Source organism: Daldinia caldariorum (genome assembly GCF_022478825.1).
Source record: "Daldinia caldariorum strain CBS 122874 unplaced genomic scaffold F4812scaffold_21, whole genome shotgun sequence".
Classification (NCBI taxonomy): Eukaryota; Fungi; Ascomycota; class Sordariomycetes; order Xylariales; family Hypoxylaceae; genus Daldinia; species Daldinia caldariorum.
Window position 1 is genome coordinate 392,199 of NW_025953057.1, and position 12,627 is coordinate 404,825.

General features: G+C 46.6%; 5 protein-coding genes across 5 annotated transcripts; 4 read left to right on the plus strand and 1 right to left on the minus strand.

The window, feature by feature from the left end:
- Positions 1-2,847: 2,847 nt before the first annotated feature.
- On the plus strand, positions 2,848-4,725 carry F4812DRAFT_453091 (putative FAD binding protein; the record flags this gene model as incomplete). Its single annotated transcript, XM_047936435.1, has 5 exons — positions 2,848-2,948; positions 3,004-3,258; positions 3,312-3,721; positions 3,776-4,594; positions 4,649-4,725. The coding sequence occupies 5 exons, from the start codon at positions 2,848-2,850 to the stop codon at positions 4,723-4,725; spliced, it is 1,662 nt and encodes a 553-aa protein (XP_047786549.1).
- A 936-nt stretch (positions 4,726-5,661) lies between these two features.
- Positions 5,662-6,762, minus strand: F4812DRAFT_443850 (P-loop containing nucleoside triphosphate hydrolase protein). Its single transcript, XM_047935442.1, has 3 exons — positions 6,607-6,762; positions 5,972-6,519; positions 5,662-5,893 (listed from the first exon to the last, which is right to left on the minus strand). The coding sequence occupies exons 1-3, from the start codon at positions 6,668-6,670 to the stop codon at positions 5,774-5,776; spliced, it is 732 nt and encodes a 243-aa protein (XP_047786550.1). The 5' UTR covers positions 6,671-6,762; the 3' UTR covers positions 5,662-5,773.
- Positions 6,763-6,865: 103 nt separating this feature from the next.
- F4812DRAFT_216622 (radical SAM enzyme) lies at positions 6,866-8,394 on the plus strand. The gene has a single exon (XM_047930400.1). It carries the CDS (start codon positions 7,062-7,064, stop codon positions 8,118-8,120), a length of 1,059 nt encoding a protein of 352 aa, XP_047786551.1. The 5' UTR covers positions 6,866-7,061; the 3' UTR covers positions 8,121-8,394.
- Positions 8,395-9,355: 961 nt separating this feature from the next.
- On the plus strand, positions 9,356-11,356 carry F4812DRAFT_443853 (MATE efflux family protein). The gene has a single exon (XM_047935443.1). It carries the CDS (start codon positions 9,716-9,718, stop codon positions 11,165-11,167), a length of 1,452 nt encoding a protein of 483 aa, XP_047786552.1. The 5' UTR covers positions 9,356-9,715; the 3' UTR covers positions 11,168-11,356.
- A 51-nt stretch (positions 11,357-11,407) lies between these two features.
- On the plus strand, positions 11,408-12,574 carry F4812DRAFT_443854 (uncharacterized protein). The gene is made up of 3 exons (XM_047935444.1): positions 11,408-11,763; positions 11,903-12,197; positions 12,287-12,574. The coding sequence occupies exons 1-3, from the start codon at positions 11,592-11,594 to the stop codon at positions 12,450-12,452; spliced, it is 633 nt and encodes a 210-aa protein (XP_047786553.1). The 5' UTR covers positions 11,408-11,591; the 3' UTR covers positions 12,453-12,574.
- Positions 12,575-12,627: the final 53 nt, after the last annotated feature.

The window sequence follows — 12,627 nt, forward strand, 5'->3', positions numbered from 1 at the left end:
TTGTTTAAGAAATTGGAGCCATAGTTTTGAACTCCACTATGATATGAAATAGCTTCGGAACGAAATTATCGTAGCCGGCGTTGTTGACTAACTAAGAATGATGTATTGGCAGAATTCCCGACACGAAGCCGACGCAGAACTAACAAGGATCCTAAGCTAAGCGTAGCCTCAATAGAAAGGCCCGTATATTTTTACGATACTATTGGTTCATTCCCCGCAGAGTGCTATGCGAAATCGAAATCTGGATCCATACGCTAACGTTCGAAGGGTCGCAGCGTATTATTCTGAGGCTCTGTTAAGGGTTTCGGGGTTTCAGAATATCAAGGTTGTGTCCACGGACTGTTCCAGGAAGGACATCAACGCCGTGCTCTAAGGCTAAACACCTCACACGATGTGCATGGGCAACACGAGCAGCACTCCTGGCAGATTTGCCGCCGCCTCAAACTTGAACCCTCACAATTAACACTAGTTTTTGTACGATCATTACCCTAAGGCCTATAGTGAGACAAATAGTAAATGATGGCTTCGTTTGACCATGAGAAACCCGTCGCAGAATCTCTTTGAGTCTTACCTCACAGCGAAATTTCGTCATCAACTCAGGTTAGCTTCTACCTTAGGACTTTGGGGTTATCATAGGAACTCAGGCCGTTGGGTACTGAAGTCCTTGCTTCCAATGTCTTATGGCTGGGTCAATCTCTCTTGTTGATCTAGGTAACACCCAGTACAAAATAGTGGGTGCAAGGCATGAAGCTTGATAGATCATAGAGTAGATGAGTTGCATTCACCTGCTGCCTAGAGAATCCTAAGAGCCCAAAAGGTAGCAAAGATGTGAAAAGGCATGGAAGGATCATACGAGGAGTTTCTGTTCAGACGGCACGACGGCTACCGCGAATTTATATACTCAGCTCTTTGGAATACTATTTAGAAGTGGTCTGATTTTTAACAATCATACGATTTTTCCTTGAGGGTACCTATGGTATTCAGTATGGAGGGAGAATCTGGCAATTCAAGGCCAAGGCCAACAGGGACACCAACGTGGGCGATACCCTTGTGCTACGACTGTTGGCAGAAGATGTACGGAATAGATTCTCGGGTTTCGGCAGCACCAAAGCGTACATTGAAGATGGGGTTATGCTTGATTGGGTGCTCTCATTGTATTGAAAGGGCTTAGTGGATGTCCCATGCTGTCATTTTAGTTCGTGCATGTCTGTTCATGCTACAGAATACTTGATGGTGTATTGATATTCCAGGGTAGGGGGTAGGGGGGTGGTTAAAGAGAGGAGGGGGAATAAGCTTGGTGGAATAAGGGGAAAAGGCACGTTCTCTGCAACAGGATAGGCTAAACCCGTTACGCTGTCACTTTGAGCTTGGCAATTAGCAAGGATCGTACATAGCGAAGGATAAGGTCGAAGTTGTCACGATCTCGCTTTATTCTATTGGCCACATACGATGTCCCGACCCCTCGTCTGGACGAATCCGCGCTGTTCAACAACCGCCCGTCTGGACCTCAATCAATTGGCTTTCACAACAGATCTTAAAACCTGCGGCGCCTAATTCGTACATAGTAAACTGAAGAACATCTTGTATATTTCTATCTGATAAAACCCCCATCCCCCGAACAACCCATCAAAAATTCCGACAACATAGTTCCTATCATATTTCTACCAGTTTTCCCTCGTACCAAAAGAGTTCACATACACACGCGCATATATTCTATTATTCTATACCAAGCTAATAAGGGTTCACTCCCCCCTGTCGAAACGCCGAAGAGCAGCACTTCCAAACGCTGCCCGTCTCAACTCTGCCCCCCCACCATTAACAAGATTGCAAGGGTCTTGGTGCTGAATACCATCCGTGCCTAAGCAAAGCAAAGAACCGTCCGATCAAATCCAGCGTTCATCGGATGTAAATCTGACACCGCATCGACGACTCGCGAAACGTTCCCCTTTTGTTTGATCTCATCCAGCTATTCCAGATCAATCGCTGTATATCCAATAAGAGAAGCTTTTACTAGCTTATCCGTCTCCAGTCTCCAGTACTTGATCTGCCTCTAACTCTCTAAACTCTCTCTTAAAGACATAGTTATTTGATGAGGATTCCTGGTTGCGTGAACTGGTTTAGCCCCGGAGATAGACCCTCACCTGTCAGATTTCTATATTCCCACTTTGCGAATTAAAGGGAAAACAGTCTAGCATCTTTGACGATTAGCCTTAAGGTTTCATGGGTTTATTGACATCCGACATATCGAGAGCCCCCTTCAACCCCTGCAACAATTCATGGTAGACCACCAGACAAGCTCCGGATCTTCGTACATCCTCGCTACCCTGGTCTTCTTTTTTTCTTTTTGACCGCGGATAGCGGATCTCGCCTAATAGTATTGCCCACCTCGCCCTAGTCCTGCCGTCCTTTATGACTTACTTCCCGTCCACCCATATCTTCGTTTGACCCTTTTCTCTTAGTCCTTCGCGCGACAATAAGGACGTAGAAAGACTCCGCCTCTCACTCGAGACTTTCCCTACTTCGCCATCCTTTCCTTCGTTTTCCTGCTGGTTCAGATCGCTCTTTTTTAGTTCGGTTTTGTTTACTTCTAGGTGTGCGACGTTGGATAGTACGACTCCTTTCTAATAATTGGAAAAAAAATAATTGGAAAGAAAGGGGAAAAAATTAGGTTACGAAGGGTGATCACTTAGAAGGTGTTTGGAACTTTGGGTATCAATCGATCCGTCCACTCGCTTCGTACGCCCTTTGCCAACTCGCCACCGTCTTGAAGTGCAGAATCGCGTCGCAGGTCGACAAACTTTCTTTTAATTTAAATTTACGTCCCGGGTAGGAGTGAAGTACGACATAATGGCCGTCCTCGAATTGGTGAAGAAGCAGTTTACTGCGCCTAAACTTGTCTTCCATGTCTTATTTTGGGGGGTTCACTGGTTCTTCTTTGGTTTTGGATGGTACGTCTTTTTGGTGCTCCTCGACAAATCGCACACTGGACTAACTCAACTCTAGGTATAAGCAGGCTCACGATCCTAAATTAGCTGGTCTGAACACACTATCATGGTCGGTGTGGTTATCGCGAGGTGCCGGCTTAGTTTTAGCTGTGGATGGAACGTTAATTTTACTACCGGTTTGTCGAACAATTGTACGATGGATACGACCCAAGATTAGGTTCCTGCCGTTGGATGAGAACCTTTGGTTCCATCGCCAAGTTGCCTACGCCATGGTGCTTTTCACCGTCATCCACGTCTCTGCTCACTATGTCAAGTATATATCTCAAGCTCTTGGATCCAAAGTGGGCTGAATCTAACGGTTTACAGTTTCTATAACGTGGAGAAGACCCAAATTCGGCCAGTTACAGCCGTCGAAATTCATTATACCCAAGCTGGTGGTGTTACCGGCCATGTTATGCTACTTTGCATGCTGCTGATGTACACCACCGCCCATCATCGCATCCGCCAACAGTCATTCGAGACTTTCTGGTACACGCATCACCTTTTCATTCCGTTCTTCCTCGGACTCTACACTCACGCCGTTGGTTGCTTCGTTCGTGACACCGCCAACCCCTTCTCTCCATTCGCTGGAGGAATCTTCTGGGAACACTGCATTGGTTATCAGGGATGGAGATGGGAATTGTTTGCAGGATTCTTTTACTTGGTCGAGCGTCTTTACCGAGAAGTGCGTGCTAAGCGTACCACCAAGATTACTCGAGTGGTTCGCCATCCATATGGTAAGAGTATTTGAAATGACGCAACATCCCCTAGGATGCTAACACGGTTTATAGATGTCGTGGAGATTCAGTTCGAAAAGCCTTCTTTCAAGTACAAGGCTGGCCAGTGGCTTTTCCTCCAAGTCCCCTCGGTGTCCAACTTTCAATGGCATCCGTTTACTATCACATCTTGCCCGTACGATCCGTATGTGTCAGTTCACGTTCGACAGGTTGGAGATTTCACCAGGGCTTTGGGTGACGCAGTTGGTGCTGGTGCCGCCCAATCCAAGCTCTACGAAGGCGTTGACCCCATGGGAATGTACGAAGTCGCTTTACAGAACGGACAGCAAATGCCCGTGCTCCGAATTGATGGACCTTACGGTGCACCCGCCGAGGATGTATTCGAGAACGAAATAGCAGTGCTCATTGGTACGGGTATCGGTGTAACGCCATGGGCCTCCATTCTGAAGAACATCTGGCACTTGCGCAACAGCCCGAACCCACCCCGACGACTTCGCCGTGTCGAGTTTGTCTGGGTGTGTAAGGATACGGGCTCTTTCGAGTGGTTCCAGACTCTTCTCTCGTCTCTCGAAGCTCAAAGTAACGAGGCGGCTCTCATCCCCGGTAGCAACGGCGTGGAATTCTTGAAGATCCACACCTACCTAACGCAGAAGCTCAATATGGACACGACGCAGAACATCATACTAAACAGTGTCGGCGCCGATCACGACCCCTTAACAGAACTGAAGTCTCGAACGAACTTCGGTCGACCCAACTTCTTCAGGATGTTTGAAGCAATGCGGGATGGAATTATGGATCGAACATACATCACCGGTCTAGAGGGTAGCATGCAGACAACGGTCGGTGTATACTTCTGTGGACCTACTGCAGCCGGTAAGTTCCAATCATTTTACTCGCTCACAGACCGTCACTAACATAATACCCTAGCCCGTGATATCCAAAAGGCAGCCAAAGCAGCAACTTCTAAAGAAGTCCGCTTCCGGTTCTGGAAGGAACATTTCTAGGTGTACATATTCGCCGTTTAATTTACATGCGTCGTTCATACATATCCTTGATCATCGAAGTACGAGCACAAGATACGATGGTGAGAGTGACCTTGCCACGGTGACGGGCAGGGTTGGTAGATGGGCTTCCCTTAACCCCAGCAAGATACGGAAGTATACCACGCCGTAGGAACGCCAGCCGATGTACACAATCAAGCCGTGGCCCAGAGAGCTTCTGGATTGGTGTATGATGGGTAATATATGGGGAAGACGATTTCCAATAAAGGAGTTTTGCTATATACCTCTATTTACACTACATGGCCATATATATGAATCTTATTCCCTTTTTAACTACCTAACCTATATAATCATTTATTCTACTTTTTTGTAGACTTCTCTATACCTACACCCCGCCAAACCAGCGGATTCTCTACTGCTGTCAAAAACAGGTGAAATGCGTCTACGATCGTGAAATCATAATATTTAAATGACATCAGACGATTCGTAAGGTCGACAAGCCGGGCATGACTTAAAGTGCCTTGGACTCGTATCACGTAGAAATCTGACAAATATGTAACTTGACGCGTCGTAGCTGTTTGAATGTCCTGTTCGGGTTCTGTCAGGGAGGAAAGCAGTATATATAGAAAGGAACGGGTGATGTAATGAATGATATGACAGCTAGGCAACTATAGAACAATAGTACCTATAGAATGGAGTACTTGATATTTACCCAAGATACCTATCATAGAATAAACCGAGAGAGCCCTTTCGGACGAGCTAGCTGTCAACAGTTTGTCGCCAACAGAGAGGCAACCCCTTGTGGTGTAGATATACTATTCCGTCCACCACAGTGCGGAGCGCTTCATTGATTCATTAACTTACCAGCCCGAGCGATGGCCGGATAATGATATAACGCTGGAAATGACAAGGGGCACGCGTGAGGATTTTATCTGATTCTGACAATGTACCATTTGGTATTGGTATCTGGTTTGTGCTACGACCAAATCGGCCTTGTGTTGAACGCCAAACCCCCCGCGATTCGCAACGCTTCCATCATAACCTGTACCTGTCATACAATAAAATGTGGCTCTATACTTGCTTCAAGGACAATCTTCTGCCATAAGGCATTTTTGTCAAGCGCCTCTGTCATCTTATTAACGTTCTCCTCTTTCGTCCCATTCGCATCAACCTGCATTTCATCATAAGCTCCCTCGTTTCGTGTAGTTTAGGTAGGTAACTCTAAGTTAGATTATTTTATAGTACTCACATCAATCAAGATACCGCGTTGCCGATACACTTCCTCAACCGGTATGGTTTCTGCCTCGTATTCAGCGAAACGCCTCTCGAACTTGTCCTCGCTGTCGTTGCCATCCCGTGCCCGGGCTAGATACCGCATCCTCGCATTTTGCTTGGCAACGTCGACGCGTAGCACAACATCCGGTTTCGCGTTCTCTCTCGTCCAACCGGCGCTGCTTGGGGCAAGTGGCAGTTCATCCTGGAACGGCCATACGTTGAAGGATTCTAGTTGCTCTATGCACCTCGGAAAGCCATCTATCAGAATGCCTTGGGGTCTTGGCTGATCTTGTTTATCTTGTTGGTTGATAGCATCTTTAATTGCCCAGCAGATAAACGGATTTAAATCTTGTGAGGTAAGGAATCCCTGGTTGTCTAGCTTGTCTTGTATCCTGACTGCAAGCTCCGTGGTACGGTTTTCGCGCATCCAACTGCGGAGACCGTCGCCAACAGAGTAGTGTGCCAAGTTATGTGTTTGCGCCAGATGAGCACAGAGAGTCCCTTTTCCGCCACCGGGAGGTCCTTAAGGTTTTATGTAAGTAGTTAGCAAAATGTCTCAAGCGAGATGGAAGTAAAGCTGGAGGTGTGTAAGGATAGGTAGATACGTACCGAGGACGAAGATGACTGCAAAGCTGCGAGTAGCGGGTACGGGGTGAGTCTCCATGGTCGTCATAGATGTTCATTACATTAGGTTAGGTACCTGGCAGGTATGTTTGAAACGCGCATTACGGGCTGTTTCCGAATAACGGGAAGCACAAGCAACACTTACCTTAGGTAGGTTAGGTACCTACCCGTTAGTCATTACAAGAGGTTATATTGCCGTAGGCACGTGTCTGTATGTTCATTAAAACCAATTAAATGATACCTAATACTAAGTACTCCCAATGCAACCAATGCAACCAATGCAACCATCTCGAACCCTCCCACTCTCCACCTCTTACTGAAGAAATCAAGGTCCACACGTTATTTTGCAGCTTTTCTTCTTCTTCTTCTTTCTCTTCGACGACGCAATAAGGGGGCCATACCTACCTACCAGGTACCTAACCTACCTAGCCCAGGTGAACATGGCTATTATTACCTGTCTTCTGATGAATGTTCCGGTTGCCTCATGCCTTTTCGTAATTTTCCTCTATGCCGTTTTCAAATCCATCGTAACCAAGAAACGATCTGGACCGGATGCCGTCAAAGAGCCACCCATTAGCCCATTCGAAGAACCAGACGCTCCAGTTTCCGTTAACTATTTCCCATCTCGAAAATGCAACTACACATGTGGTTTTTGCTTCCATACTGAAACCTCTTCTTACGTCCTCCCTACCGACGAGGCGAAACGTGGTCTACGGTTGCTCAAGGAAGCTGGCATGCGCAAGCTCAATATTGCGGGCGGAGAACCCTTCCTTTACCCTCAATTGCTCACTGAGCTGCTTCGCTATAGCAAGGAAGAACTAGGCGTCGAGAGCATTAGCATCGTGAGCAACGGTAGCAAGATTAGGGAAAAGTGGATGCAAGAAAACTGCCAGTGGTTGGACATCCTGGCCGTTTCTTACGACTCCTTCAATCCGGAAACCAATAAGAAGATTGGGCGTGGCGACGACGGAGGCAATGTCGTTCGGCTGTTTCGTATCGCGGAGTGGTGCAGACAGTACGGAGTTAAGTTTAAGCTAAATACCGTCGTTAACACGCACAACTGGGACGAGGATATGTCTGCCGAAATCGAGAAACTGGCACCATTCCGATGGAAAGTATTCCAGTGTCTCATCGTCGCCGGCGAGAATGACGACGAAACGAGGAAGCGAGACGCGAGGTCCTTCCTAGTCACTGATGAGCAATGGAAAACATTCTGTGACCGGCACAAGCATCTTCCATGCTATATTCTGGAGGATAACAAGTCCATGGCGAGCAGCTACCTGCTTCTAGATGAGTACATGTGCTTCCTGGACAAGGGTGAGGGCATGATGACGAAGAGCGAGTCGATTTTGAAAGTCGGTGTTAAGGAAGCTATGAAACAGGTTGTTTGGGACAAGAAATCGTTTGTTGAACGAGGTGGCGTTTACGACTGGCGCAGACCCGATACGCATCAGAGTGCTTGCAGCGGTGGTGGTGGCAGGAAAGAGCTGGAATGGTAATTCGATATGAAAAAAATTGGGAAGATGGCGTGGATCCATGAAATTACGAGGCGATAAGTGTGCGTGCCGATGTTGGAACTGATTTCTGTTGGTGCGTGGAAGAACTTTGAGCTCGAATTATGACCGGTAGTATGGTATTGCGGTGTGGTTAAGCATGTGATGCTATCCGGGGCGAGGAAAAGCTAATGAACTGACATTTCTTCCGGACATGGTCGTCTTATATGGCGGAGATGTTGAATTTGGAATTTTGCTAAATTGAAAAGCGAGCGTTACATCTCCATATCTTGGCCCCCTTAGCCTTGTGACAATCGCTTTATTAGCATTATACACACACGCGGGCCGCTCCCACTCTGGAGACTAATTATCATCTCGAGTTTTAACAAAACGATCATACGAGGTTAAGGTAAATATACCCGTATCGGTTGAAATGTAGATGGTATGTAAACGTCATAACTGCGTGATGCAACGCTTTCCGCGAGTCAGTGAGGGAATCTCTCCTCGTGCTGTTCTCGGAGTCCCTGCCATGTGAGAGCACTGGGAAATAACGAATGGGCGATATCTTGTCGCATGCAATACGGCTAGTAAACCCTATCAAGGAGAGATTCCATCCTCTCCTCGGGATGAAAGCTTTGCAAATGACGGGCAAGTTGCAATGCTTGATAACTCCATATGATGAACAGATATGGATGACAGATCATGTTATTCCCAATAATGACCTTGGCTCTTTGACGAAGCCAGAGGATTGGGAAACTGACAGCTAAACATTACGTTGGAGCTCATTGCCAAATACTTTCGCGAGAAGTAACTCTCCGTCGCTTCTCGAGGCTCTGGCGACCTGTTGTTAAACGGAACAACATACCTACTTGTCTCGGGCCGTGTCTTCCTTTTGAGTTATGTGATAAATATGATCCATGATAGAGAGTAACTCAAGTAAGCTTACTTGACGCATAGCTTTCGCTCGACTATGTTTCGTTCATACTTAGCGGCTTAGGTAGAGTTGAATATGCCTAGAATTCACGGTTTATTACCGCGAAAAGAATATGTAGTACCTTAAATCCGAAATCCCTCCCGGAGATAGGTAGCGGTGAAGCTTTTGAAGCGGCATAACATAAACCCCATTTTGGCTGGGAGTGGACCTAACGCAGGGGTATTTTTTTAGCATTGGAAGTGATTCGCAAATCGGGAGAAAAAAAAAAGAAAGAAAAAAAGCCTTCTTTCTTGGTCCAAAAATTACACGATGAGGTGTACATAACATCACATCGACTTTACATAACATGTAACTAGATGTATATATCTTTTGTATCTCTCATTCTATTGGATGTCTTATGGAAAGAAGTTAACAACAGCACACCATATTGCGTTAGCCTCCCGGTACACCGAGAGATGGTATCATGGATGGTTTGACTTAACAACCAATAGCTGTCTAATATCTCGTACTCCACCTTAGTAGTTTATTTGGTTTGTTTTCTTCTGTCAAGTTTAAAGCCGTATTCGTATTGTAGCTTTAAAAAGAATAGTTTCTCTTCGCTAACTTTATATTACTTTTTAACTGTTACTCACTTCTAAGGCAGTTGGAGACCAAGGACCCAGCACCCATGGACTCAGACGTACGAGAAGACGAAGTGGCTCGCGATGGCCAAACTGAGTCGACGCCATTATTATCCAATTCGCAACCGCCAGAATCCGCAACCGGCGATAGCTGGGGATCGGAACTATGGCTTCTTGTCCAGTACTCTCTTCCACTCATAGCAACATATCTCCTACAATATTCTTACAGTATTATCACAACCTTCGTTGCGGGTCATCTTAGTGCAGATGCTCTCGCTGCTGCTAGCGTTGGGATGACCACGATGAACATCGTGGGCTTCGCTACAGTCGAAGGCATGGCTACTGCTCTCGATACGCTGTGCGCCCAAGCTTATGGTTCTGGCAACCTTTTAAAGGTTGGATTACATGTCCAGCGGATGTGGCTCCTCATGGTCTTAGCCATCATACCTATTGGTGCTTTCTGGGTGGTTTCTCCATGGGTGCTGTCCCTCTTCGTGAAGCAGCATCATTTGGCCGTCATGGCTGGGGAATTCCTGCGGTATAGCCTGGTTGGCTTACCTGGATACGCGTCCTTTGAAGCGGGCAAGCGGTTCCTCCAAGCTCAAGGAGATTTTAGAGGGGCTATGGTTGCCATCCTTATATGCACGCCCGTCAATGCGTTCCTCAGCTGGCTCTTTGCTTTCAAGCTTGGAATGGGTCTCAATGGTGCTGCGTTGGGAGCTGCTCTTACCAATAACATTCGCCCTGTCCTACTTCTTGCATACATCCTTTTACCAGCCGGGAAATGGTCGCACCACTGCTGGGGCGGCTTCTCGAGGGAGGCACTCACTCAATGGGGACCTATGGTCCGCCTCTCCTTTGCGGGCACCGCCGTCAACTTAGGAGAATGGGCCGCTTCCGAGCTTTTGACTTTTAGCACATCCTACCTCGGAACGAACCACTTAGCGGCACAGTCGATCTTAATGACGGTATCCGTGGTCTCTTGGCATATCCCCTTTTCAATATCAGTCGCGATAAGTACGCGTATCGGCCATCTCATCGGAGCCGGTAGCGTCGCGAAGGCCCGACGCGCCGCTGTGCTATACGCCGTAGTATGTGCGCTCGTTGGTAGCACTGACGGTTTGATTATTTTCTCTCTTCGCAACCAACTTGCCGGATTCTTTTCAGATGACCGTATTGTCTGTGACCTCGTCTCCAAAACCATGCTTGCCGTTGGTGTGTTCCAAATTATAGATGCCATCATCTGCTGCACTAATGGTATACTCCGTGGGCTCGGGCGCCAGTCTGTGGCTGCTTGGGTGGTACTAATAGTCAATTATATAGCTACGGTCCCTGTGACAATATGGCTAGAGCTAGGATCTCCAGGATTGAAGTTGAATGGTGTCTGGATTGGGCTTGGCAGCGGCATGGTGCTGATTGCTATCATCGAGGGGCTCTATATGAAGACCTTGAGATGGCAAGATTGTGTAGCTAGCGTAAAGCTAAGGGAGGGTTTGTAGTTGAAGATTTACACCAGCAGGGTTCAACCCCCTTTAAATGTATCACTTCAACAATAGGGCATAGAAGACATGGGGAAAGAAAATTCAAGTCTTGTATATAATAATAAACCTCTACTACGATGAGTATATACATGTTACATATACCCTCATATCGTAGGTGAATAGGTAACGATATCTAACGATGCATTGATGCCAAAAGCTGCAGTACAACTCTGGGTAAATTCATTCGGAGATAGTCAAATCGGACACGCTTCTATACCGAGACGGCAAAACGCAGGCTCCTCATGATGACACTTCTGATAACACTTCTATGTTTCTCCCGCTTTTAAGAAAATCTGTGCAGCATGGAAAACTTATTTCTGACTAAAGCGATTGCGCTTCGACCGAGTATGTTACTCAAATAAGAACACTTCCGAAAAGCAAGATGCAATTTAAATTCATTATGACGGCCTTCTTCTTAACTTCTCTGTCGTTAGCATCCAACATCTCTCCCATCAAAGTCGTTGTGGATGCGATACCGTTAAGTGCTGCTGGATGTTCTGTGGAGGAGGGCTCGAGCCAAGTTGTGAAAATCATAGAATTTAGCTTTGGTCAACGTAAGCGCCCTTCATTCCGATTATGCTTTAATGCATTCACTTCTTTATTGCTTCTTATCCCATAAATTAGCAACTCCCGTGTACATAGGTTGGCACATAAACATAAGAATGCTCTCTAACGTTTTATATTACACTCCAGTCGACACCCATCCAGGGGATATCCCACCACGCCTTAGCATAGCGACCATCTCTTTCTTCGTGACAAACCCCGTAGGATGGTCACAAGCGTGTAGCGGCTTCATAGTACAGCAGCAGGACGGTGAGTGGCAGGATAAAGATGGATCTGTTTGGTTCAAATGCGGAACGGAGAGCACGCCAGACCCCACGTGTTGGAACTGCACGCATTTCCAATCTGGATGGGGGCATGGGAGTCCAGGGTGGCATTTCGCTATCAATCAAACTTGGCCTTGCACAAGTCCTGGGAGTGCGTGCAAGTGAGTGAATCCTGTGTCTACTGCGATACGCTCGCCTACGAGGTAGGTATATGAAGAAAAGCTTTGATGATACTAATATCTCTCTTTAGAACTTCCTACCAGTTCTCTGGGTCGACTACATTGAAGCCCGACTGTATCACCGATACGAATTCATACACGAGCTGCACTGCACCAGACTTTTCGCTAACCCTTAAAGTACATGGCCGTGGAACTAGCGATCCTGGGTGTGAAGAGGAGGTCCATAACCTCTCTTAATCACCTAGAATTACCTAGATGGAACTAGATTTTCCTGTAACTGAGAATATGTGATGATTATTGTGAGTGGTAATACCACTCATGGTCAGATAGGCTGTAATAGGAATTGTGCTATTAAGAATACACTTTTGATGTCTTAATAGGCTGTTGTGCCGACATCATTTCAATAGATATA